We start from the raw sequence: 26,954 nt of genomic DNA on the forward strand, positions 1-26,954 counted from the left end.
TACATTTGAGGTAAACGTCACTGGCATCATAATAAGATCACAAGTTAATAATTTCTAAATATACAGTCATTTCAAATTCACTTTACACTCATTCTGAAGGTAATCAGAAAACATTTTTTGTTTAAAATTTGTCATTTTATTTGTTTTCTATTTCTGGGTGTTCTGTCAGATGTGGATAAGAAAGCCTGTAAATAATAATTCTTAGAACACACTTCAACATATTTTCACCTAAAAAGTAATTAATTTTGAGTATTTCTAAGGGTAGCAATACAGAAGTATATATTTTATATAAACCCTAATGAAAGTAAAACTAGATTTTCAAATTTCTAATAGCCTAATTTTTGCAGTCAATAATTTTTATGGCATTATCTGTGAGTTACTTCTACTATGAAATAGGTATTTTTCTTGCATCCTTACTTGTGGGAGATTTCACCATAGAGAAATGGTAATCAATTAAAATATGGTAGGTAATATTTTGATAGGAAAAAATTAGCATATTTAAGATGTTTTCAGGTAAAATAAGCAGAATGTTCTGGCATGGCCCAAAGGTGGATACCTAACAATATAATAGCACTTCAAAAAAATATGTGATGTCTGAGATGGATTTTGAGATCTTCAGAAGGTAGATTATTCTGTGTGATGTGATATGGCTAACCAGCCATTGAAGGGCAGCAGAATATGCCATCCCAAAATATGCCCCTCTGGCGTAAGAATTATTTTGAGCTGATACAGCAGACATAGATGAAGCTCTGGAAACAGAGTAGATGTTACCCTTTTGAGCAGAACTATTTACAGTAGCCAAGACAGGGAAGCAACCTAAATGTCCACTGTCAGGTGATGGATAAAAAAAAGATGTGGAATATATACACAATAGGCTATTACTCAGCCATAAAAAATAATGAAATAATGCTGTTTGCAGCAACATGGATGAACCTGGAGATCATCCTACTAAGTGAATTAAGGAGAAAGAAAAAGAAAAATACCATATGGCATCAATTATATGTGGAATCTTTAAAAAAAAAAAAAAGGACACAAATTAACTTATTTACAAAACAAAGACAGACTCACAGACAGAAAACAAACATGGTTACCAAGGGGGAAAGATGGTGGGGAGGGATAATTTGTGAGTTCAGGATTTGTAGATACACACTACTATATATAAAATAGATAAACAACAAGGTCCTACTATATAGCACAGGGAGCTATATTCAATATCTTTTAATAACATATAATGGAAAACAGTCTGAAAGAGGGTATATATATATATATGTATAAATGAATCACTATGCTGTACACCAGAAATTAACACAAAATTATAAATCGACTATAGTTCAATAAAAAAGTAGCCTTTAAAAATTTTTATTTGTTTTGGAGGAAAGGTAACTAGGTTTACTTATTTATTTATTTGATGGAGGTACTGGGGATTGAACCCAGGAGCGAGTGCACGCTAAGCATGCTCTCTACCACTGGAGCTATACCCTCCACCCACTCAAGGACTAATTGTTTTTTCTTGAGGACACGCTTGTAATCAGTTGTATCTGCTCATATTACAGGGTGAGATTTTTCTTGCAGTCTGTGCAGTCTTTAGGTTGTGATGCACACTGCTTTCTGGTTTAATGCTTACTTAATAATAAAATATAATAATTTTCTAAAATTGAAGTATAGTTGCCTTATAATGTGTTAGTTTCTGGTGTACAGTATAGTGATTTGGTTGTACATATATATATTTCTTTTCATGTTCTTTTTCATTACAGGTTATTACAAGCTATTGAATATATAGTTTCCTGTGCTATACAGTATGTTCTTCTTGTTTACCTATTTTGTATACAGCAGTTTGCATCTGCTAATCCCAAACTCCTAATTTATCCCTCCCCACTCCTTTCCCCTTTGCTAACCATAGGTATGTTTTCTATGTCTGTGAGTCCATTTCCGTTTTGCAAGTTCATTTGTGTCTTTTTTTTAGATTCCACATACAAATGATACTTGTTTTTCTCGGCCTGACTTAGTATAATCTCTAGGCCCATCCATGTTGATGCAAATGGCATTATTTTATTCTTTTTTATGACTAGTATGCCGCAACTTCTGTCAATGGACATTTAGGTTGCTTCCATGTCTTGGCTATAAAATTGCTTTCTCTCTCTGCCACCTTGGTGGAGAGGAGTTCTGGGTTGTCAGAAGACGGTTTTTATTTTTAATTATATTACCCCACACCACCCGCTGGCAAAAAGAGCTTTGACTTAAAACCGCTTTCAACTAACGCGGAAACATCTCAACTTATAAGTGGCCCTCGCAACTCTAATCTTTTTCTTAAAATTACTTGAAACATTAAGTTAAAATAGCGAATGAGGAAGCGGCTGGAGCCTTGGGACATCAAAGAGATTCAAAGAACCCAACAACAGAGGACCAAGCGCCGCCCGGCAGAAAAACAGCTCTGAAAAGCCCCGGGCGCGCGGCGGAGCCAGACAAGGCTCCCTCCAGGCCCGGCCCCGCCCCTCCCACATCTCGCTTTCAGTCCAATCCCGGCCGCTGCCGCGCTTCGCCCCGCCCCTTATCAGCCCCGCTCCACCCACCTCTCACTTTCAGTCCAGTTACGGCCGCAGCCCGCGCCCCGCCCCTCGTTGGCTCCGCCTGCTGGGCGACCGCGCAGGCGCAGTTTCCTGCACACCCGGAAGCGGAGCGAGGGGCGCTGTCGGTCTTTCAGGTCCATCCGGAGTCTTTGAGACTCCCCCGGGGCCCCGATCCGCCCCACCTGAGGTTCAGGAATCCTCACGTACGTTAAAAACCCCTTCATCAGCTCGTTCCGCGCCCGGTAAGTCCTGGCAGCAGTGAGAGGTTCTAGGCCTGATTGCATCGTGCGGGTCTGCGGGTCCGCGTCTAGTTCGAGTTAAAATCGCTCTGAAGCGGGTCCCCGCCCTGGCCTTTCTGCCTTCTGCTCAGGTAGACGCTGCTTGCTGCGTCACTTTCCTGCTTAAACCCTTCAGTGACTTGCACAGGCTCCATCCCCTCTCCCTCCTCGCCGTGCCGGGTAAACTCCTCACTTCGGAGGTGGATTCTCGTCCTCCACTTGGTCCTTCCAGGGCAGAGATGGCCGTGCAGACCCGGAGGCCACATCTCGTTGGCCTTGGGGTTGTGCAGATACCACTCCTCTCCTGACACCCTCCCCTTCTGCGCGTCCTCTGGGTCAGGCCCCTCCCCTCCCTAGTCGTCCACTTTGCACTCACCGCCTTGGGGGAGATCTCTGACCCATGCGCTGGGGGAGGTGCCCTGTACCCGTCCGGTGACATTCTTTGTTTTCTTCGGCACGAAACGCGTCTCACTGGCTGTGCTTGCCGTGGTGTTTACATTCCCGAAGCCCCACTGGAAAGTGCTCTTTCTTGGGCAAAGGAGATCTTTATCCCATACCTGTGAATGTGCAGAGGCAGTGGGTGGAGCAGGGTCTGAGGAAGAATGAGAAAGACTGAGAGAGGCAAACAATGAAAAAGGGTGAAACAGAGGATAGGGCAGATGGACGTGGGCATACAGTAAGAAAAAAAGAGTGAACCAGGGGAAGAAACCTAGATAAAAAGGCATCTCCAGAAAGACAGAGGGTTGCAAACTGGACAAGAGAGACTGATCAGCGGTAGGAGGGGCAGATACACCAAACTGAGAGAATGTGGAAGGAATAAAAGAGTTAGGGCCATGGAAAACGGAGAGACGTGGTGCTGGGACAGAAAGTGGGGTGAGAGGTGGCAGGGGGAGCAGAGGGTGAAACAGCAGCATCCCTTCAATGCCTTCCACTGCCTTCAGGAAAATCCTCCTTTAAAAAAATGGAAGTATAGTTGACTTACAATGTGTTAGTTTCTGGTGTACAGCATAGTGATTCAGTCATACACATGTATATTATTTTTCATGTTCTCTTTCATCACAGGTTATTACAGGATATTGAGTATAGTCCCCTGTGCTCTACAGTAGGACCTGCTTGTTTATATTTCTAAATCTAGTGGTTTATTCTTGGTCATCATCCTGTCCTATCAAAAACTTGTTGCACTCCCTCTTCTGGAAGCACTTTATTCTTGGCTTTCACATCACACTATTTTTAGGAAGTAAATCTGTCTACCAATCAGCCATTTTAATTTTCTTCTCCCTGTTCACCCCTGGGTTCTTTGGAATTCCCTGGTCTCTGACTGCAGGGAAGTATCCCTGGGCTTAGGCCTTGAACTTCTCTGCACCTTTTCCAAGGCAGGACTTTATTTATTTTTACTTTTTTTAGTGAAGGTACTTGGGACTGAACTCAGAACCTCGTGCATGCTAAGCATGCGCCCTACCACTGAGCTATACCTGACCCTCCCATCTTGTGACTTTCAACACTGTCTCCTTTCCCCTCTCCATGCAGACTTCTCCTCTGAAATCAGAGTCCTGTATCCAGCTGTCTCCTCGACATCTCTGCTGGCACATCTAACTGGCATCTTCACCTTCATGCGTCCAAAAATGACCCCCTGAACTCTCCCGGATGTGTTCTCTTGCAGTCCTCCCACATCTCAGTATAGGGCGACTCTGCACTTCCAGGGGCTTAGGTGAGCATCTCAGAATGTTTTCCGTTTTGTTTAAATGGAGGTACTGGGATTGAACCCAGGACCTTGTGCATGCTAAGCACACACTCTACCACTTAGCTCTACCCTCCCCACCAGCATGTTTTAAAAATACACAAGAGATTACCTGCTAGTGTTTTAACTAAAGACAAAATAAATTTAAAAATAGACGTTTGCTTAAAATGTATAGGGAAACACATGGTTTCTAAAAATCTCCTGGGTATGGGGAAGTGTTTGAAGACCAAGGCCCTTTCTTAGCTGCTTCTTCTAACACCCTTCTGATCTCATCTCCTCCTAGCCCCCTCTGCACTCACTCCACTCCAGCCACACAGGCCTCTTTGCCCTTGCTGGGGCCAGAGATGCCCCTACCTCAGGGCCTTCCCATGGCGACCCTCTGCCTAGAAATCTATGACCCCTCCCTGGCCGACGGCAAAATCCCTTTTCTCTGGTTTGTGTTCTGATATCACCTCCTCCTGGCATCTTCTCCAGCTTGTTTCCTCCCCTTAATAATAACCTTCCACCCCACCCCCACTTCCGGTCCACGTTTCTTTGTGGTTTCCGGTTTCCCTTCCACTGGCTGGACGCACCTGACAGCAAGGCCCTGGGAGGCAAAAGAGCCATCAGGTGGGAGGGGTGCTCAGCCCCAGAGCACAGCAGATCGCTGAGCTACATCTCGTGTGCTCCCCACCCCCGCGCCCCCCACCCCAGACCAGAGTCCCCTTCAGAAGGTCAAGTCGGATGGGGCCTCCCTGATGTTTAAAGTGCCTCCGGTGATTCTGATCTGTATCCAGCGCTAAGCCGCCAAGCTCTGGGTCCTCCACTCACGAGGCTGAGTGATCCCGGGAGAGGTGAGGGGGCCCGGTTCTGAATGGAATTTGATCAGGGCGGATCTGTGACCAAGGGGAGGTTCAGTCCAGACCAGATCCCCACTGCTGCACCGCATATGCGAGGGCCTCACCAGGAAGGGCGCATGGTCTGAAGGAAAGGGTAGGAAAACTCCCTTGTTGATCCGTGTGTGGAATTTCCTGTCCTGAGACCCTCCTGTGACAGTGGGCAGCAGACTGTTCCACGTGGTGAGGTCTCCCCTGTGTGTGTGGTTGTGGCATGGCACAGGAAGGGGTGTTGATTCTAAGCGTTAAACAACATATTCTTGACACAGGATTGACTTCTCAAGATCGATCTTGTCTGAGGAAGAAACCTGGAAGAGGAGGAACAGGAAAGAGAAGGGGTCAGGAATGGCTCTGTCTCAGGTAAAGTCATGTAACAGTCAATTACAGCTGATTATTTCATCTGTCCTTGAAATGCCCTTCTTTGGATTCACTAATCTTGTCTGACTCTGAAGTATCCTGCCTGACACCTGTACATTCAGTCACCCAGGACCCTCCCTCAGTGCCTGTCCTCCCTACTTAGACTCCACCCCCGGGACCTCGGGACCTGAAACTTGTGAAGCGGCTCCCTGGGCAGCGTCCTGGGCGGGCTTCACCCCCGTGGGTTGGAGACTCGGAGTCAGTGCTGTTGGGCAGCAGGGAGAGTTTAGGGGCCCATCTGTGCACTGCTGGCTCCCTGTGGCCCAGGATGGAAGAAGGTACACTTGGAAGTTATGTATTAGTGTGTGGGAATAGTTGCAAAACTCTGGAAATGACGAGTGATAAGAGGAAACCAGCTCTGCCTGACTTTACAGTGCACTCAGAGCTATAAACACGTGGATCATGGTGTTTCTGGTTCCAAAATACGAATGATTCAGAAGGGGGTATAAAGTTCAGATCAGGCATCAGTGACAGAGGATGTTTTATTCGATAATTGGTTTTAAAGTATAGAATCAATCTAAATACCTAAGAGTAAGAGGTTTTAAAAAACCATTCTCAGCACATCCACCCCACGGAGACCACGCTGTTCCTGCAAGGACCATCATGCAGCAGATGTTGTAGGTAAACATGGTCATAATTCAGCCAAGACCTGGAGCACGGAACTTCATCTTTGTCATCAGAGAGGCTGTAGCCAAATTCTGGTTCCACCATTATTAATAAATATTATATTTATTTTATTTTAAACATCACATTATGTATTTTGTGGTCAAATTCTGCCCCTCAAACAGCAGCTTAGACACTAAGATGCAAAGCATCCCCTTCCATGCCTCACGTGTCGATGAGGGACCACTGTTGTCAGTTCTGTGGCACGAATCAACTCAAATCTTACAAAATTGGACTTTGTGTCATTATGAGATTTTAGAAAAAATTCTTCAATGAATGTTTACGTAGTATTTTATTATGGAAATTGTTAAAACTTTACACAGCACTTGTCCAGAAGTTTTTTTGTTTTTGTTTTTTGTTAATGGAGGTACTGGGGATTAAACTCAGGACCTCCTGCATGCTAAGCATGTGGTCTGCCACTGGGCTATACCCCCGCCCCCCTAGAAGTTGTTTTCATATTAGTAAACACAGATACAGCTTGCTCTTAGATCCTCATTGGAACATTCTCTTAATGAAGATATGAGGGCCGTTTACAATTTTTTGCTGATACAAAGAATGCCTCGGTGGCTTCCTCTGAGCAGGCTGACTTCCCTGCAGATGTCTGGGGATTTCTCTGGGCATCCTGACATGTGATTACTGGGTCAAGAATAGCGCGTTTCATACTTTGATAGATTTTATCAGATGCCCTCCCCTAAAGCAGCAGAGGTACCCTCCCCAACAACAACGTGAGATTTCCCTTGATGTAAGGAAAACCTGGTACTGTATTCTTTTTGTACTTTGAAAGTTTAGGGGGAAATGACAATACTTTGTTTATATTTCCCCTTCCCAATTGCTTGTAAGTCAGTTTCATTCTTTTCTGGAAATACGGGTTTTCATTTTCATACTTTGCTCAGTTTTCTTTGGCTATGTTTTTAAGAGCTATTTCGTATTTTGTGGTTTCTCTATACATACTCTGGTGTCTTTCTTAGTTTATCACTTATTTCCAGTGATACATAAATTTCTTTCCTTCGTGTCCTCTGTTTTCTGGTCTTGCTTTGGAAGGCCTCCCCAGGCATCATTTCAAAGTATTATGTTCCATACAGTCCTAATGTTTTCTGTTTAAAATTATCTCTTTAATTTGGATTTAACTAAATCTCTTTAATTTGGCTTTTTGTATGTATCTTACAGCTATTTTATTTCATGCAGTTTAGTTTCAGATATTACACCCATTTGTGCATACACCCCCCTGCACACATATACATGTATATTAATAGGTTCACATGTAGTTTCGCAAGGCCTACCATTTTGTTTTTCTCTTCAAAATTTTCTCTCTCCTCAGACAAATATCGTATGATACCACTTATATGTGTGGAATCTAAAAAATGATACAAATGAATTTATTTACAAAACAGAAATAGACTCACAGACACAGAAAACAAACTAATGGTTACCAAAGGGGAATGGGGAAAAGTTAGGAGTTTGGGATGAACAGATACATACTACTATATATGAAATAGATGAACAACAAGGACCTACTGTAAAGCACAGGGAACTATACTCGGTATCTTGTAATAACCTGTGAAGGAAAAGAATTGGAAAAAGAATATATCAATATCTAGATATAGATATAACTGAATCACTTTGCTGTACACCAGAAACTAACACAACACTGTAAACCAACTATGCATTAATCAAAAACATTTTTCTCTCTCCTCAACACAATGGAGACTTTTTTTTGAGATCCTACATTTCTTTTGCCTTTGACTTACTCTGAATTTCCTAATCCCTGAGGTCTTTATGCCCCAACATCTTCCAGTGAAAAAGTAGGTTTGCTGGTCTTGATCATGTCTTTGCTATGTCCCTCAGTAAAATTTGTAAAATTTCCTCTCGTTCAGGCAATGTCTTGTGAGTAGGTGTCACAGTAAAATTGCTAACGGGGATTTGCTTCCCCACTTCTGGTCCCAGCCTTAGGCCTCCTGTGCAGAGGAAAGTGGCGGGAACCTGGCCAGCCCACTTATCTCATCCTTAGCTCTAGTGGAAATGCTTCCAGTGATTATGATGCTTTAATTTCCTATTTGGTATACATTTTTTAAATGGAGGTACTGGGGATTGAACCTGGGACCTCATGCAAGCTAAGAACGCACTCTACCACTGAGCTACAGCCTCCCCTATCCCCAGCATAATTTTTAATCATCCAGTATTTCTTTAAAGATCTGCTGCTGTAATAAATCTTTTTTTTTCTATTTAATCTGTGAAATTAATGTACCGCATTAGTCAATTTCCTCATCTTGAATCTTTTTTTTAAGTTAGTAGAATAAACTCCACTTAGCTTTTGTAAATGGCTAAATATCTGAGCTTAAATATGGATAAACTTGTACTTCTATTTTTGCATTTTTGTGGACTCTGTCATGCTTGAAGATACCACTCAGGCTCTAGCTCATCTAGGTGCTGAGGATCACTTAATGTCCAAATAAACAATCCTGTGCTGAATATTTTTCATTTGGATATTGCTTTCATTGTCCACAAAATGGGAAATCTACAGTAATTTAGTGGACTTGATACCCTCTGCTGGAAAGATACAATAAAATCAGGGACATATGAATTACTCAAAATATCTTGCTTAAACTGATCTGTTACTTCAACTGAACCGATCTTTACGCCTGTTTCCTGCTCACCCTTTGTGTGAAGGTAAGAGCTCTCCCCATGGTCCCTTAGTGAAACATGTTTTTCGTTTCAGAGATCATTGACATTCAGGGATGTGGCCATCGAGTTCTCCCAGGAGGAGTGGGAGTGCCTGGACCCTGCTCAGAGGGCCTTGTACAGGGACGTGATGTTGGAGACCTGCAGGAACCTGCTCTCCCTGGGTGAGGAGAACGTCCCTCCCTAAGTCTGGATCTGCCCTAGTGAGTCTTTTGGGAACCTCCGCCCTGCTTAACTGAGGTTGAAGCTGTGTTGACTCTGAAATGAAAAGGTTGATAATACTGCATCTGGAGTTTCACCTTCTCCTTTCTTCATACGGTCACACACTCCACACTAGACTTGTAGTCGCTGCAAAAGATGAGTAAAAACAAAATCTGATGGCAAACCTGTAAAAATATCCAATTCTGGATCCACTTTTATCCCTGTACTTTTGATTCAGTAGTTCTTGGAACACAGCAAGGTATGCTGTAAAAATCTTCCTTAAGCATTCAGGAGACAGTCCGTGAAAGATTTGTGAAATATTTTTCTAGACACATCTGTAATGTCCCCTCTTCTTAGCAGAACAGAGGGCTGGAATTGTATTCTGGAACAGCCACAGCACATTATGTTTCTATCTTACAAGCTTGAAACTCTCTTTCTGGTCTGAATACTACTTCCATTTTGGAGCAAGGGAAAGAGCCCCTGAATGTGAAGAACAAGGCAGAAATAGTGAAAAAACCAGATGGGTGGGACTGTATCAAAGGTGTGAACACAAGTAAGAGCTCAGAAGGGCTGAGAGGAAGCCGCACCATTGATAGTGTTTGGGAAACTCTCTGTAAGTGGGGAAGTTCTAGGAGAAAACAGAAGTTTTGTTTCTTGTGAGCTCAGAGGAAATTTTTCTTCCCTTCCACTTTGCGCTCTCTTCTTCAGACATGTAAAAGTTTATCCTACCAACGTCCAGTGGTGCTCCAGCTCATACAAAGACCAAAGAGGAATCTTGATCATGACCATAACTCTTGGTTATCTGCCCCCATGATCTCTTTGGTACGTTGACCCTGCAGGGCACTGGGAGGGCTGGTTGTAAGGGGTCCTGTTTCTTCTTTGGTCTTGTTCTGTACGCAGATTTCAGTCCACACAGATCCAAGTGGGATCCTCCCCAGTTCTGGCCACAGGTCTCCAGGTTCCACTCCCATATCAGGTACTTGGGAGACCTTCTCATGAGAAGGGAAAACATCGCCACCTGGGGCCCCAGGAAAGTACACGGGGCTGTCACAAGCTGTCTGCCTCTCTCAGAGATAGCCATTTCTTCAGTTCTGTTGTTGCCACACCACACATCGAGGATTATGTGTACCAGGAGTCGGGTGGGTCTTCTGATGCAGCAGTAAAACTGCTTTTACTCAGCAGGAGTGTACCACGCCACACTATACTGTACTCCAGGTTCTGGTATGTTGCTTTTGTTTCTTTCTTCTCAGAGTGTTTTCAAATTTCCCTTGTGAGATCTTCTTTAACCCATTGGTTGTATCAAGAGTGTTTTAAAGTTTCTGTATATTTGTTTCCAGTTTTCCCTCAGTAAAGCATTTCTGGTTTTATTCTATTGTGGTTGGAGAAAATGTTATATATGATTTCAGTCTTTTTCAAGTGCTTGAGACTAGCTTCATGGTTTAATATACGGTCTATCTTAGAGAATGTTCCACTGGGCACCCAGAGAAGAACGTGTGTTTTGCTGTTATTGGGTGGCGTGTTCTATATATGTCTGTCAGAGCTAGTGGGTTTATAGTCTTGCTGAAGTCCTGAGTCCTTACTGAACTTCTGTCTGGCTGTACTCTTCATTATTTATAGGGAAGAATGGAAGCCTCCAAATATTATTTTAAAACTATTTTGATTTCTCCCTAAAATTCTGTCAATGTCTGCTTCATGTATTTTGCAGCTCTCTTGTTTAGGTGCATATATATTCATATTTGTTGTAATTCCTTGATAAGTTATCCTTTTAAAAAATATATAATGTCTTGTAAAAATTTTTTACTTTAAGTCTGTTTTGTCTGGTATTAGTATAGCACTCCAAGTCTCTTTTGGTTACTGTCTGCATAGAATCTGTATTAGGTGGCTAAGGTTGCCATAACAAATGACCGTAGTGTGGGTGGCCCAAACATCAGAAATGTACTTTCTTAAGGCTTTGGAAGCTAGAAGTCTGAGATCATGGTGTCAGCAGAGTTGTTTCATCTCAGGTTATTCTCCTAAGCTTGTAGCTGGCTGTCTTTTCCTACCTGTGTCTTCACATGGTCTTCCTTCTCTGTGTGTCAGTGTCCTAATCTCCTCTTCTTATAAGGACACCAGTCACTGGAGTAGGGCCCACTCCAATGACCTCATTCAACCTTAATTACCCCTTTAAAGGCCCTACCTGCAAATACAGTCACATTTTGAGGTGCTGGAGATTAGGACTTAAACATATGAATTTTAGGGAGGACGGAATTCAGCCCATAAGAGACTCACCTGCCACTCTTTCACTTCTAACCTGTAAGCATCTTTCTGCTCAAAGTGAATCTCCTGCACACAGAACACAGGCACACCTTGGAGATTTTGTGGATTCAGTTCTAGGCCACCACAGAAAAGCAAATATCACAATAAAGCAAGGCACAAATTTTTTGGTTTCATAATGCATGTAAAAGTTATGTTTACACTATACTGTAGTCTATTAAGTGTGCAATAGCATTAGGTCTAAAAGAATGCACAGACCTTAATTTTAAAACAGCTTTATTGCTAAAAACTGCTAACCACCATCTGAGCCTTCAGTGAGCTGTAATCTTTTTGCTGGCAGAGGGTCTCGCCTTGATGTTTGATGGCTGCTAACTGATCAGAGTGCTGGTTGCTGAAGGGTGGCGTAGCTATAGCAATTTCTTAAAATAAGTCAACAAAGAGGTTTGCTGCATTGACTGACTCTTCATTTCATGGAAGATTTCTTAGTTGCTTTTTGATAACATTTTACCCATAGTAGAACTTCTTTCAAAATTGGAGTCAATCCTTTCAAACCCTACAGTTGCTTTATCAATGAAGTTTGTATAATATTCTAAATCCTTTGTTGTCATTTCAACAGTCTTTACAGCATCTTTACCAGGAATAGCTTCCGTCTCAAGAAACTACTTTCTTTGTTCATATGAGGAACAACTCCTTAGCTGTTAAAATTTTATCATGAGATTGCAGCAATTCAGTCACATCTTCAGGCTCCACTTCTAATTCTAGTTCTCTTGCTATTTCCACCACATTTGTAGTTACTTCCACTGAAGTCTTGAACCCCTCAAAGTCACCAATGAGGGTTAAAATCAACTTCTCCCAAACTCCTGTACATGTTGATATTTTGACCTCTTCCCATGAATTATGAGTGTTCACTAATGGCATCTAGAATGGTGCCAGAAGGTTTTCAATTTAATTTTCCTGGCTCCATCAGAGGAATCACTGCCTATGGTAGTTATAGCTTTACAAAATATATTTCTTAAATAATAAGAATTGAAAGTCAAAATTACCCCTTAATGCTTGGGCTGCAGTGTGCATGTTGTGTCAGCAGGCAGGAAAACAGCATAGATCTTGTACATCCTCCATCCGAGCTCTAGGGTGACCAGGTGCTTTGTCTGTGAGCAGTAACATTTTGAAAAGAATCTTTTTCCCTGAGCAGTAGGTCTCAGCAGTGGGCTTAAAATATTCAGTAAACCATGTTATAAACAGATGCGCTGTCATCCAGGCTTTATTGGTTCATTTACAGACCACAGATAGAGTAGATTTAATATAATTCTTGAGGGCCCAAGGATTTGGAGAATGGTAAATGAGCAGTGGCTTCAACTTAAAGTCACCAGCTTCATTAGCCCCAAACAAGAGAGTCAGCCTCTCCTCCGAAGTTTTGAAGCCAGGCATTGACTTCTCCTCTCTAGCTATGAAAGTCCTAAATGGCATCTTCTTCCAAGAGAAGGCTATTTCATCTACACTGAAAATCTGTTTAGTGCAGACACTTCCATGAATTATCTTAGCTAGGTCCCCTAGATACCTTGCTGCAGCTTCCGCACCAGCACCTGCTGATTCATCTTGCACTTTGATGTTATGAAGAAGTCTTCCTTCCTTAAATCTCAAGAACCAACCTCTGCTAGCTTCAGACTTTCTTCTGCAGCTTCCTCACTTCTCTCAGCCTTCTTAGAAGGGAGTTAGGACCTTGCTCTGGATTAGATTTTGGCTTAAGGGAAGTTATGGCAGGTTTGATTTTCTATCCAGACCATTAAAATTTCCTCCATTTCAGCAATATGTCTGTTTTGTTTTCTTACCATTCATGTGTTCACTGGGGTAGCACTTTTAATTTCCTTCAAGAACTTTTTTCTGTTCACAGCTTGACTAATTGTTTGGTACTAGAGGCCTAGCTTTTGGCCTGTCTCATCTTTCAACATGCCTTCCTCACTAAACAATCATTTCTTGCTTTTGATTTAAATTTAGAGACGTGTGACTCTACCTTTCACCTGAACACATAGCGGCCATTGTAGAGTTATTAATTGACCTAATTTCAATATTGTTATATGTCAGGGAATAGGGAGGCCTGAGGAGAGGGAGAGGTGGGTCAGTGGAGCAATCAGAGCACACACATTTATTGATTAAGCTAGCTGTCTGTATGGGTGCAGTTTGTGATACCCCAAAACAATTCCAATAATAACATCAAAGATCACTGATCACAGATCACCAAAACAAATAGAATAATAATGAAACAATGGAAATACCACAAGAATAGCCAAAATGTGACACAGAGACACAAAGTGAGCAAATGCTGTTGGAAAAATGGTGCAACTATATTTGCTCAACATAGGGTTGCCACAAACCTTCAATTTGTAAAAAAAAAAAATGCAGTATCTGTTAAGTGCAATAAAAGGAAGTTTGTCTATATAGTTGGATCCTGTTTTTTGAATCCTTGCTGTAAACCTCTACCCTTTAATTGGTGTTTAATCCATTTACATTTAATGTAATGAGTGATAAAGGAGGATCTCTGTCACTAGCTATTTGTTTTCAATGTGTCTTACATAGTTTTTTTCTCCTCAGGTCTTCATTACTACCTCCTTTTGTGTTAGATAGATTTTTTCCTAATGTACTATTTTGATTCTTTATTTCCTTTACTATACACTTGACCCTTGAACAATGCAGGTGTGTGGGGTGCTGACTCTCTACACAGTTGAAAATCTGTTTATAATTTATAGTCAGTCTTCTGTATATGTGATTCCTTTTGTGTCTGTGGCATCAGTGGATTCAACCAACTACAGATCATGTAGTACTATGGTATTTACTACTGAAAAAAATTTGCATATAAGTGGACCCAGGCAGTTCAAACCCATGTTGTTCAAGGGTCAACCATATATTTTTTAGTTATTTTGTAGTAGTTGACCCAGAATTACAAATAAAATCTTACTTTATAACAATGTAGTTAAAATTAATAACAATTTAATTTCAATAGTATATAACACCTTTGCTCCTTATATATCCTGCCCCTCCGTCCTCTTGTTTATTTATTTGCATGCAGTAGACCTGCATTTGCATAATATGTTTCTCCTCAAATATAAGACATCCATTAGTTGTGGTAGTCAAAGAATATACTGTTAGAGATTATGTAAGTTTACATTGTGTGAGCAATTTGGTCATAGTGTGTTTGAAAGTAGGCTTCACTTAAAATAACTTGAAATACACTTAATCTTTTATTAAAGGATTCTATTTCCTTTCTGTTTGCGAACATTTATAGAACTTGGTTGAGTAGTTTTAATCTCTTCAATTACTTTTAGTGTAATATTTATCTTCCAACTCTAGTTAATATGAATACTATAATTATCTTTCAGATATCTCCATTAGGTTTATGACCAAGGAATTACTACTGAAGAAAGACATTAATAACAGAGAATTACACCAGCTAGTGGTCTTGGGAAGACATGGAAGCCATGGTATTGAAGATTTTGATCTCAGGGAAGTCTGGGGAAATACGTATGAATCTGAGAATAAGTGTGGATATGAAGAAAGAAATTCCAAAGGAGTGCTTATGACAGATAACACGAATCTCACTGGTAGAAAAGATAAACAAGACAGCAAATCCTGGATTAATTTGCCTTTAAAACAAAGGGCTTCTTTAAGAAAAAGTATACATCAATATTGTAGGAATGGGAAGTCACTTATAAAGAATTTGTTAAAAATTAAAAATAACAGAGTTTTTTCAGGAAACAAGTATACTAAATTTTTAAAAATAGAATTGGATTAAGCTTTCAGTCATCTCTGGCTGAACTGCAGAAATTTCATACTGAAGGGAAAATTTATGAATGTAATCAAGGTTGAAAAGTCTATCAAAACTTATTCCTCAATTTTATCACTTCCAAGATTTCCTCCTAGTGTCAAAACTAACATTCATAATGAATATGGAAAGATTTCTGTGTATCCTCCATTACTTTCACAGCAACAGAAAACAAACAGAGAAAAGTTGTACAACTGTAATGAATGCGAGAAGACTTTTAGCCATCATTCAGTCCTTACTAGTCATCAGAGAATCCATTCTGAGCAGAGACCTTATAAATGTAATGAGTGCAGTAAAGCCTTCAAACAGTTCTCAAACCTCACAAGACATCAGAGAATCCATACAGGAGAGAAACCATATAAATGTAATATATGTGACAAGGTCTTTAACCAAAATTCCCATCTTACAAATCACTGGAGAATTCACACCGGAGAGAAACCTTACAAATGTAACAGATGTGGTAAGGGTTTCACCAAACATTTGTATCTTTGGGATCATGAGAGAATTCATACTGGAGAGAAACCATACAAATGTACTGAATGTGGCAAGGTTTTTAGGCAGTGGTCTACCCTCAGGATTCACCAAAGAATTCATACGGGGGAGAAACCTTACAAATGTAATGAATGTGGCAAAGCTTTTAAGCAGTGCTCACACCTGACTAAGCATCAGAATGTACACCCTGGGGAAAAGCCACACAAATGTGTTATATGTGGCAAGGCTTTTATCCACATTTCAAGTCTGGTGAAACATCAAAAATTTCATACTGGAGAAAAACCGTACAAATGTAATGACTGTGGTAAGGCTTTCATCCAAAGTTCAGGTCTTACAGAACATCAGAGAATTCACACTGGTGAGAAGCCTTACAAATGCAACAAGTGTGACAAAGCCTTCACTGTGCGTTCAAGCCTAACTAAACATAAAAGAAACCATACAGGAGAGAACCTTACAAATGCAGTGAGTGTGATAAAGCCTACACACAACTTGTGCACCTTACTAGACACCAGAAAATACATACTGAAAAGAAACGTCATGAATCTAGCCTACGTGATAATGCTTTTATTCAGAGCTCAAGCTTGGGGGATCATCAGAGAATTCATGGTAGAGAGAAGCCCTACAAATGTAACGAATGTGGCAAATCCTTTAACTGGTGTTCGCGCCTCACTCAGCATCAGAGGATCCATACCTGGAGAGAAACCATATAAATGTAATGTATGCGGCAAAGCCTTCAGTCAAAACTCAAACCTTACAATTCACCAGAGAATCCATACTGGAGAGAAACCTTACAAATGTAATGAGTGTGGCAAAGCCTTTAAGCAGTACGCAAGCCTCACCAGACATCAGAATATACATCCTGGAGAGAAGCCACACAAATGTAATGTGTGTGGTAAGGCTTTTATCAAACGCTTACACCTTTGGGGTCATGACAGAACGCATAATGGGGAGAAGCCATACAAATGTACTGAATGTGGCAAGACCTTTAGACAATGGTCTGACTTTAGGATTCACCAAAGACTTCATACTGGAAACTCTTAGAAATGTAATGAATGGTGTAAATCATTTAATTATTTTAAACAACAGACTATACAGTTACGTACTTTATACCAGGGAGAACTAAGTCTCTCATTCTAGATTAATCAACCTCAGATGTTAAATCCTTCACATTAATTAAATGTCAAAATCATTTGAAATCTATGAAGTGATGGGTGTCAGTAGAGCAAGGAGATCTTTGGAAGTGTACCATTTCTTTAAAAAAAGTGCTTTTATTATATGAAATTTCTTAAAGAGGCTGTGTTACTAATGATGTCTTTCACCCTGAAGTTTAAATTTTGTTGATGCTACAGCCTTCATCACATGCTTTTCATGCATTACCATGATGGGCTCTGGGAAGGGATCAGTGAGATAAAAGGGCTTTTATTAGATGAGGATCATTCATATTCATGTTTCCTGAAGGAACAAGGACACTGAATTTTCACAGGCAATACTGTGTTTCGAATGAGAGCATAAGGATGGGAGGAGAATATATATAAAACGATGTAAATCATGGTAATTTCAGATCCTCTTCTATAGATTTGTTGGTGCAGCAGGGGAATCACTGGATTATCAGAAACCACTGTGCTCCCAGCTGAGTATGAAACGGAGCAGGCCTCAAGAGGCCGGGATTTTCCTGAGTAGGATGATAGGTTAGTAGGGACAGCTTATGTGGTAGGAATAATGGAGAAGTGGTCATTTTCCCTTTTACAGAAAACAGCCGTTGTGTATCAAAAATGGGTGAAGGGTAAGTCTTACTCTTAGAAGCTAAAGGGAGCAGTTATCAGAGAGCAGAACTTAATCAAAACAGCCAGAAAGCAGTGTACATCCATCACTTTGATACACTTTACTCACAATGTGTCATCGTTGTCATGTTTTAATTAATAAAATTTAACCATTCAGAAACTCTTAGGTGAGTTGTGTCTATCTTATCAAGCCCATCCCACCTCACTGGGGTACTTCACAGCGAATACTCACAGGCCCTCTTTAGGCAGTCAAGGCTGGAAGGCGCCTGCAGCAGTTTCTTTGCATAATGGAATCAAACATACATGTTTATGGACACATAGCCATCACTTGCTTGAGTTATACTTTCTGCACTCTGTCCCTTGCTACGTGGCTGTGACTAAAACACCGCAGCAGGGCAACTTTGGACTGTGCCCTCTTAACGCTGGAAGTGCTACTTATAAATGTGCACCTGAAGATCCTACTTCAACACGCCCCTTTTCCTTTGTGCCTAAGACCCGTGGCTCCACTGGCCTTGATTTACATGAGGTAAAAAACAAAAACATATTAAACATATGAAAAGTGTTAGGAAGTATGAAATTTTAGAAATAAAGATGTGAACAGTTTTTTCTTCTTGGAGGCCTTATGGGAGTAATTTGAAAAAAATCACTGATCATAAGTTTCCCCTTAAGAATGAACAGACTCACTTCAGGAGGAAAGGTTGGTTTTATTTTGTTTTATTTGTAGGCCAACTAGGAACTTAACTTTGTGTGTGTGTGTGGAGGGGGGAGGTAATTAGGTTTACTTTAAAAAAAAAATTTTAATGGAAGTACTGGGGATCGAACCCAGGATCTCATGCATCCTAGGCATGCACTCTACCACTTAACTATACCCTCCCATGGAACTTAACACTGATTCCCTTAAAAATAGTTAATTTGCACTTTTGGACACCCCACAGACATAAGATGGACCCTCCAAAAGTTAATAAACAGAACCCTCATGTAAAATGGAGTCAGAAGGCCAGAAGGGGGAGCGCTCATGTCCTACTACCTGACGTCAACTGCAAAACCAATAGAAAGAGGGGTTCTTTACCTCCAACAGGAGGAAGGTCTACTGTCCTGCCCAGCAGGAGGAGGGAATCACTCATCGTTGCCCAGCGACAGCCCAGCCAATGAGCGACTGTCCCAGCTCAGCCAAGGGAAAGCCGCTTTCCATCTGAACTGGTTTCTCCAGTGCACTTTTTGTTGATAACAGCCCTTCACAAGTTACTTTTCTCTTCTATAAAAAAGTTCCTCTCCTTTGTCTCTCCAGATTTGCCTGTGCTCTGCCATGGATTGCATGTCCCAAATTGCACTTCTTAGCTGTTTCTGAATAAACCTACTTTGTAACATACCCAGCTGTTTTACTGTTTTAGCTCAACAACCACTACCCCAAATCTGCTTTAGATATCAAGACTGATAATGCTAGACATCGAAGGAGGATAAGAATGTTTAATGCATAATGAGATTTGGGGGTACAGCAGGGCAGGCTCCCCAAGTTGGCACACAACGGCCTGAGAGAGTAAGGAGAGGAGACTTGTTCTAGTTTATTTGCAGTTTAGGAGGTGGGCCCTGCAGGTGGTTTGATCTTTTCTGTAGGCACCAAAGGAGCACTTTGGCTTATAAGCTTGCCCACTTGTAGAGTAGAGGGAGGGTCCAACAACTATGTGCAGGTTTTTCTGGTATGTCAGTGGCACCTCAATAAGCTGTACCAGCAATGGGGAGAGGGTGAGAGAGGGCTGAGGCTTGAAAGCTGTCCGTGGTCAGTCTCTCTCCACCGTAAGGGATCTGTGGAGGGTCAGCAGTCTACAGCCCGGGAGAGGACTTTCACCAGAACCAGATCATGCTGATACACTGATCTTGAACTTCCAGCCTCCAGAACTGAGATTGGTCAAGATGGCAGAGTACAAGGAGCTTGAGCTCACCCCCTCTTGTGAGCACATCAAAATCACAACTGTTTGCAGAACAACCATGATGAAAAAGCCTAGAATCTGCCAAAAAAGATCTCCCACTAAAGACATAAAGGAACTACAATGAGATGGGTAAGAGGGGCGGTCTTGCAGTACAGTCAAGTCCCAGAGCATCCGGCTTCTGAAGGCCAGTGGTGCTTACAGGAGTCCCAGAGGGCTGGGGGAAACAGAAGCTTCACTCTTTAAAAAAAATTTTTATATGGAGGTCCTGGGGATTGAACCCAGGATATCGCACACGCTAAGCACACTCTCTACCTCTGAGCTGTACCCTCCCCCAGAGACTTTACTCCTGAATAGCACACACAAAACCTCACATACCCCAGGGCCCAGGTCAGAAGCAGTAATTCAATAGGGGCCTGGGTCAGCCCTATCTGCTGATCTTGGAGAGTTTCCTGGAGAGGCAGGAAGCAACTGCAGCTCACTCTAGGGACCAGACACGGGTGGCAGAAATGATCGGAAGCGTCTTCTACCATGTGGACGCTGGTGCTGGCAAGAGCCACTGTGGAATCCTCCCTCCCTCCCTCCCCAGCCCCAAGACCCAGCCCCAAGACCCAGCCCTGCCCTGGCCCAGCAGCCTGTGGGCACCAGCGCTGGGACACCTCAGGCCAAGCAACTAACTGGGCAGGAACACAGCTCCAGTCATCAGCAGACAGCTGCCTCAAGACCCCTGGGCCTACAGCCACCTGTGGATCTGGCCCTGCCCCCAAGAGGGCCCAGGACCCAGCTCTACCCACCAGTGGGCAGGCACCACCCGAATGCCCTGGGCCCTGGCCCTGCTCTCCGGGAAGTCTGCTTTAACCTGTGGGCCAGCCTCAGTCACCAGGGGGCAGACACCAGATGCAAGAAAACCACAATCCCAGAACCTAAGGACGCAGCCTTCTCATCAGGAGGCCAGAGCTCGCCTTGGGAAGAGCTGAGCCCCAGCCCTGCCCACTAGCGTGTTAATACAGGCTTGAGGACACTCCAGATCCTGTACCCAGCTGTGTCAGGAACTGGGCTCTGTCTCCCCAGAAGTGATCTGACACCAACTCTGGGACTCCTGGGCCCTGCAACCAGACTCTAGGAACCAGATCTGCCCACTAGTAGGCCAGAACTTACCTCAGGACCTGGTTTCACCCACCAGTGGGCAGGAAACAGCCCTGGAGTCTTCTGAACCCTGAATCCACCTACTACTGAGTAAGCACTAGCCCCGGGCTCCCCTGAGATTCTACAGTAAGTTGCCTTGTGACCTGGCTTCACCAACCAGGGGCTGGAAGCATTTGCACAAGGCAGGACCTGGCAACAAACTGACTAGGGGTCAACCAAGCCTACCAGGTCACTCACAGAGCTTGCCTCAACAGAAAGACCCATGCAGCCCTCACAGGGGGAACTCCTAGAGCATATAGCCTCAGGTGACAAAAGGGGAGTGTCTCACCGGGATGCACAGGACATCTCCTACAGAAGGCCACTTCTCCAAGGCTGAGAAGTGTAATTAACCTACCAGGTACATAAAAATACAAAGAGCAACTTAGGCAGGATGAGGTGATAGAGGGACACGTTCCAGATGAAGGGACAAGACAAAACCCCAGAAGAACTAAGTGAAGTGGAGGTAGGCTATTTACCTGACAAAGAGTTCAGGGTAGTGACTGTAAAGGTGATCAAAGAACTGGGGAGAAGAATGGATGTACAGAGCGAGAAGTTAAAAGTTTTAAACAAAGAGTTAGAAAATATAAAGAACAACTAAACAGAGATGAGGAATACAAATGAAAAATGAAAAATACACTAGAAGGAATGAACAGCAGACTAACTGATACAGAGGAATGGATCGGCGAGCTGGAAGACAGAGGAGTGACAATCACTGATGCTGAACAGAAAACAGAAAAGAGAATGAAAAGAAACGAGGACACTTCAAGCAACTGCTGGGACAATATTGAGCACACTGATACTCACATTATAGGGGTCCCAGAAGGAGAATAGAGAGAGAAAGAAGCTGAGAACACATTTGAAGAGATAACAGCTGAAAAATTCCCTCACCTGGAAAAGGAAACAGACATCCAAATCCTGGAAGTACAGAGAGTCCCACGCAGGATTAACCCAAAGAGGAACACACTAAGGCATATAGTAATCAAAATGGCAAACATGAAACATAAAGAGAGATTGTTAAAAACATTAAGGAAAAAGCAAGAAATAACACAAAGGAACTCCCATAAGGCTACCAGCTGATCAATCAGTGAGCTCATCAATGAATTCGGTAAAGTTGTAGGATACAAAATTAATATACAGAAGTCAGTTGCATTTCTACACACTAACAATGAAATAGCAGAAAAAGAAATTAAGGAAACAATCCCATTTACTATCACATCAAAAAGAATAAAATACCTAGAAATAAACCTACCTAAGGAGGCAAAGCACCTACACTCTGAAAACTATAAGAACACTGGTGAAAGAAATTGAAGATGACACAAACAGATGGAAAGATATATCGTGTTCTTGGATCAGAAGAGTCAATATTGTTAAAATGGCCATACTACTAAAGGCAATATGCAGATTCAATGCAATCCCTATCAAATTACCAATGACATTTTCCACAAAACTGGAACAAAAAATGTTAAAATTGTATGGAAACACAAAGGACCCCCAATAGCCAAAACAATCTTGAGAAAGAACAACAGAGCTGGGGGAATCACGTTCTCTGACTGCAGACTATAATACAAGCTACAGTATGGCACTGGCACAAAAACAGACACACAGATCAATGGAACAGGATAGAAAGTCCAGAAATAAACCCACACACATATGGTCAATTAATCTATGACAAAGGAGGCAAGAACATACAATGGAGAAAAGACAGTCTCTTCAGTAAGTGGTGTTGGGAAAACTGGACAGTTAACCTGTAAAAGACTGAAATTAGAACATTCTCTAACACCATATACAAAAATAAACTCAAATGGATTAAAGACCTAAACGTAAGACCTGAAACCATTAAAATCCTAGGAGAGAACATAGGCAGAATACTCTTTGACATAAATTGTAGCAGTATTTTTTTTAGATCTGTCTCCTAAAGCAAAGGAAATAAAACCAAAATAAACAAATGGGACCTAATTAAACTAAAAAGCTTTTGCACAGCAAAGGAGACTATCAAAAAACCAAAAAGACAACCTACTGAATGGGAGAAAGTATTTGTAAATGATATGACTGATCAGGAGTTAATATCCAAAATATATAAATAGCTCATAAAACTCAACATCAAAAAATGAAACAGCCTGATTAAAAAAATGGGCAGAAGACATGAATAGACACTTTTTTCTAAAGAGGACCTGCAGATGGCCAACAGGCACATGAAAAAATTCTCAACATCATTAATCATCAGAGAAATGCAAATGAAAGCCACAGTGAGATATCCCTTCACACCTGTCAGAATGGCTGTCATAACAAATGTTGGTGAGGGCGTGGAAATAAGGGAACTCTTGTACACTGCTGTTGGAATGCAAACTGGTGCGGCCTCTGTGAAAAACAGTTACAGGGGTTTCTTAAAAAACTAAAAATAAAACTACCATATGACTCAGCAATTCCCTCCTGGAGATATATGTGTGTGTGTGTGTGTGTGTGTGTATACACAAAAACACTAATTCAAAAATATACATGCACCGCAATGTTCAACACAGCATTGTTTACCATTGCCAAGATATGGAAGCAATCTAAGTGTCCATCAACAGATGGATGGATAAAAATAGTATTATTTATACATATATATATATAGGAATACTACTCATCCATAAAAATAATGAAATTTTGTCATTTGCAACAACATGAATGGACCTGGAGTGTATTATGCTACATGATTAGACAGAAGAAGACAAATACTGCATGGTAGCACATATATGCGGAATCTAAAAATTGAAAGAAACAAGTTAATATAACAAAAAAGAAACAGACTCACAGATAGAGAAAACAGACTAGTAGTTTCAGTGGGGAGCAGGGGAGGGACGAGATAAGGGTAGGGAATTAACGGGTACAGACCAGTCTGTGTAAAATAAGCCACAAGGACATATTGCACAACATGGTGAATATAGCCAATATTTTATAATAACTATAAGTGGAGTATAACCTTTAAAAATTATGAATCACTATGTTGTGCACCTGTAACTTATATAATAGTGTACCTCAATGGTACTTCAGTAAAAAAAACTTTTAAGAAAAGCTGTCCATGGTCAAGTATCAAAAACTGGAATAAGACCCTTATACAACACACAATATTTATTATTAAATGCCCTGATTCCTTGGTTAGGAAAGACCAGTTTTTCTCATATTAATGACTTCTTGCCTATACTTTCCTGCTGCATACCTAGGACACTTTACCCAATATAACAGTCAAAGGTACTTCTGAAATACTGTTTAGATAAATTGCCTAAGATCTTCCCCCCCTTTTTTTTTTGATGGGGGGAGGTAGTTAGGTTTTTACTTATTTATTTTAATGGAAGCACTGGGGATTGAACCCAGGACCTCGTGCTTGTTAAGCACACACTCCACTCCTAAGCTTCACCCTCCCTCCTCACCCTAAGATATTTTTACACTCGTTTCATGACAATGTGTTTATCAGACAACAGATATAATTCAAGAATATTACTAGACGGGCAGTTTTTCAAAGACTATAAAAATCTCAATTTGTGATTATAGTATTAAGCATTACATGACTCTTTTTAACTCTAGTAAAATTTTTTTTCTTTTTTTAAGAAAACTTTCCTTACCATGAGACTTTTCTTCCACATCTTTTAACCCACTTTATAGACTTAATGTAAACTTTCCCCTGCTAGTACACTGATAAATTTTAAAGATACATGAATTAAAGATTGTTTTATGAGGTGTGTAACATGAAGACGTAACCCAGGACAGTAACAGGTACAGAGTAAATGCTCCAAAGGTATGAAGAAGGAGAGTCCTTTTATATATTTAGTTCAGTGAAGGGAGTAGGGCAATACAAAATGGTGAATCCACTAATATATAAAATAGATAAACAACAGGTTTATACTGTATAGCATAGGGAACTATATTCAATATCTTGTAGTAACCTATAATGAAATAGAGTATGAAAAAGAGTATGTGGATGTTCATGTATGACTGACACATGATGCTGTGCACCAGAAAGTGACACAACACGGTAAACTGACTACACTTCAATGAAAAAAATGGTGGCTCTAGCAAGGTGGAGTGAGGAGACCTTCTGATACCCCACAAATCTAACACGGGGACTTAGGGAGCACAATGCCTATTTTACATTAAAATCATCTCCAGTTCTTCTCCTTTTATTATCATCATTGCCACAATAATCGTTAGCTCTGGCATCCATTCTTTTTAAAATTAAAATATAGTTGATGACATTATATTAGTTTCATGTGTACAGCAGAGTGATTCAATACTTTTGCTGATTAAACTCTATTTTAGGTTATTACAAGATAATGGCTACATTTCCCTATGCTACACACTATATTCTTGTCACTTATCTATTTTATACATAGTAGTTTGTATCTTTTAATTGTATACCCCTATTTTGTCCCCTCTTCCTTCTGCCCTTTGGTAATCAGAAGTTTGTTTTCTATATCTGTGAGCCTCTTTCTGTTTTGCATATACATTCATTTACAATGTTTTTTAGATTTCACATATAAGTGATATCACACAGTTTTTGTCTTTCTCTGACTTATCTCACTCAGCATAATATTCTCTAGGTTTACTCATGTTGCTGCAAATTGCAGAATTCATTCTTTTTTATGGCTAATATTCCATTGTTTATATATACCACATCTTTTTTTGGGGAGGATTTATGTATGTATGTATTTATTTATAACACCTTTATTGTGGTATAACTCCAGTAGAGTAAACTACGCATATTTCAGATGTACAATTTGATGAATTTTTTAGCTTAAGATAACAATTAGTATTTATTTATTTTTAATTTAAAAATAGCTGTTAAACTGGATGAATTTTGATAGACGTATACACCTATGAAACCACCACCACAATCAAGAGAGCTAACATTTCCATATGCCACATCTTTTTAGGGGGGGTAATTAGATTTATTTATTTGTTTATTTATTTATTTAATGGAGGTACTGGGGACTGAACCCAGGATCTCATGCATGCAAAGCATGTGTTCTATCATTGAGCTATACCCACCCACATCCCCTGCTTTTTAAGTTTATTTTATTTTTTATTGATGTATAGTTGATTTACAATGTTGTGTTAGTTTCTGGTGCACAGCATAGTATTCAGTTACACATAAATATATATTCCTTTCATATACTTTTTCATTATAGGTTATTACAAGATGTTGAATATAGTTCCCTGTGCTAAACAGTAGGAACTTGTGGTTAATCTATTTTATATATAGTACTTAGTTTCTGCAAATCCTGAACTCCCAATTTATCCCTCAACCGTTAAGTTTGTTTTCTATGTTTTTGAGTCTGTTTCTGTCTTGTAAATAAGTTCATTTGTGTCATCTTAAAAGATTCCACATGTAAGTGATATCATATGTTATTTTTCATTCTCTACCTGGCTTACTTCACTTAGTATGATAATCTCTAGGTCAATCCATGTTGCTACAAATGGCATTATTTCATTCTTTTTTATGGCAGAGTAGTATTCCATTGTAGATATATACCACATCTTCTTAATCCAGTCATCTGCCATGCTTCAAGCAGATTTGATTAGAACTGTCATCAGGAGTCAAGGCATCAGAACTGGGCAATGCTGTTTATTCACCTTCACTGACCCCACGTAGGTACCATATTCAACCAATGATGAAATGCCAACACTATTAGCTTCTACCATAGAAAGCCACGTGGCTTCTCTATAGATTCTATATTGAGTTTTTGAGTGTGATGAGTAAATAAACTTCTGAACGTTTAGCAAAAACATACAATTTACACTTTTCTGAAATGATTAGAGGATTCTTGAGTTTTTTCTCCACAGAAAGCTGAGCCTGGATACATTGAGGCACGACTCATGAGCAGAAAGGGGCTGATAGATGGAAAACACATAGAACTTAGGGCAGCAGTATTCACCAACCACCAACTGGGATCATGCAAAAAAGCTAGAGGAATGTGGCAGATGGAGGAAAGAGTGTGAAAACATATGAAGGTGCTGGCCAGGACGAGGATGCTGTGGGTTGCTTTGGCCTTAGCCGAGGATCTGGGAGTCCTGTTAGTCCTGTGAAGGTACTGGACTCTCTGGCT

At 40.9% G+C, this 26,954-nt stretch overlaps 3 protein-coding genes, 1 non-coding gene and 1 pseudogene across 11 annotated transcripts in view; 2 read left to right on the plus strand and 3 right to left on the minus strand.

Moving 5' to 3' along the window:
- The first annotated feature begins 2,352 nt into the window (after positions 1-2,352).
- Positions 2,353-15,499, plus strand: LOC102510071 (zinc finger protein 677-like). Of its 8 annotated transcripts, XM_032487961.1 has the most exons (7): positions 2,353-2,809; positions 4,373-4,553; positions 5,277-5,416; positions 5,728-5,818; positions 9,255-9,381; positions 10,127-10,240; positions 15,046-15,178. In XM_032487961.1, the coding sequence occupies exons 4-6, from the start codon at positions 5,804-5,806 to the stop codon at positions 10,132-10,134; spliced, it is 150 nt and encodes a 49-aa protein (XP_032343852.1). In that variant the 5' UTR covers positions 2,353-2,809; positions 4,373-4,553; positions 5,277-5,416; positions 5,728-5,803; the 3' UTR covers positions 10,135-10,240; positions 15,046-15,178. The 8 variants fall into 8 exon arrangements, with proteins under 8 accessions (XP_032343852.1, XP_032343846.1, XP_032343849.1 ...); XM_032487954.1 differs by lacking the exon at positions 10,127-10,240 and having other exon boundaries at positions 2,365-2,809; positions 15,046-15,499; XM_032487956.1 differs by lacking the exon at positions 10,127-10,240 and having other exon boundaries at positions 2,365-2,770; positions 15,046-15,499.
- LOC116666000 lies at positions 11,979-13,708 on the minus strand (annotated as a pseudogene).
- Positions 15,482-16,837, plus strand: LOC116666006 (zinc finger protein 677-like). Its single transcript, XM_032487816.1, is given in 2 exon segments — positions 15,482-16,428; positions 16,431-16,837. Coding segments are annotated over 2 exon segments (1,176 nt in total). The 5' UTR covers positions 15,482-15,512; the 3' UTR covers positions 16,691-16,837.
- Positions 16,838-18,562: 1,725 nt separating this feature from the next.
- Positions 18,563-18,634, minus strand: TRNAP-AGG. The gene has a single exon. It is a non-coding gene; the product is annotated as a tRNA-Pro (tRNA).
- An 840-nt stretch (positions 18,635-19,474) lies between these two features.
- Positions 19,475-26,954, minus strand: part of LOC116665946 (vomeronasal type-1 receptor 4-like) — a 41,209-nt gene continuing 33,729 nt past the window's right edge. The window contains exons 5-7 of the mRNA XM_032487384.1: positions 24,788-24,794; positions 21,534-21,589; positions 19,475-19,582 (exon numbers count right to left, since the gene is read on the minus strand). Coding sequence (XP_032343275.1) covers positions 19,475-19,582; positions 21,534-21,589; positions 24,788-24,794 — 171 coding nt within the window. The remainder of the gene's footprint in view (positions 19,583-21,533; positions 21,590-24,787; positions 24,795-26,954) is intronic.

Source organism: Camelus ferus, chromosome 9 (assembly GCF_009834535.1).
Source record: "Camelus ferus isolate YT-003-E chromosome 9, BCGSAC_Cfer_1.0, whole genome shotgun sequence".
Lineage (NCBI taxonomy): Eukaryota > Metazoa > Chordata > Mammalia > Artiodactyla > Camelidae > Camelus > Camelus ferus.

Coding starts and splice junctions, on each gene's coding strand:
- LOC102510071 (XM_032487955.1), top strand. Junction 9,382..15,045: donor CAGGAACCTGCTCTCCCTGG/GTGAGGAGAACG, acceptor ATTATCTTTCAG/ATATCTCCATTAGGTTTATG.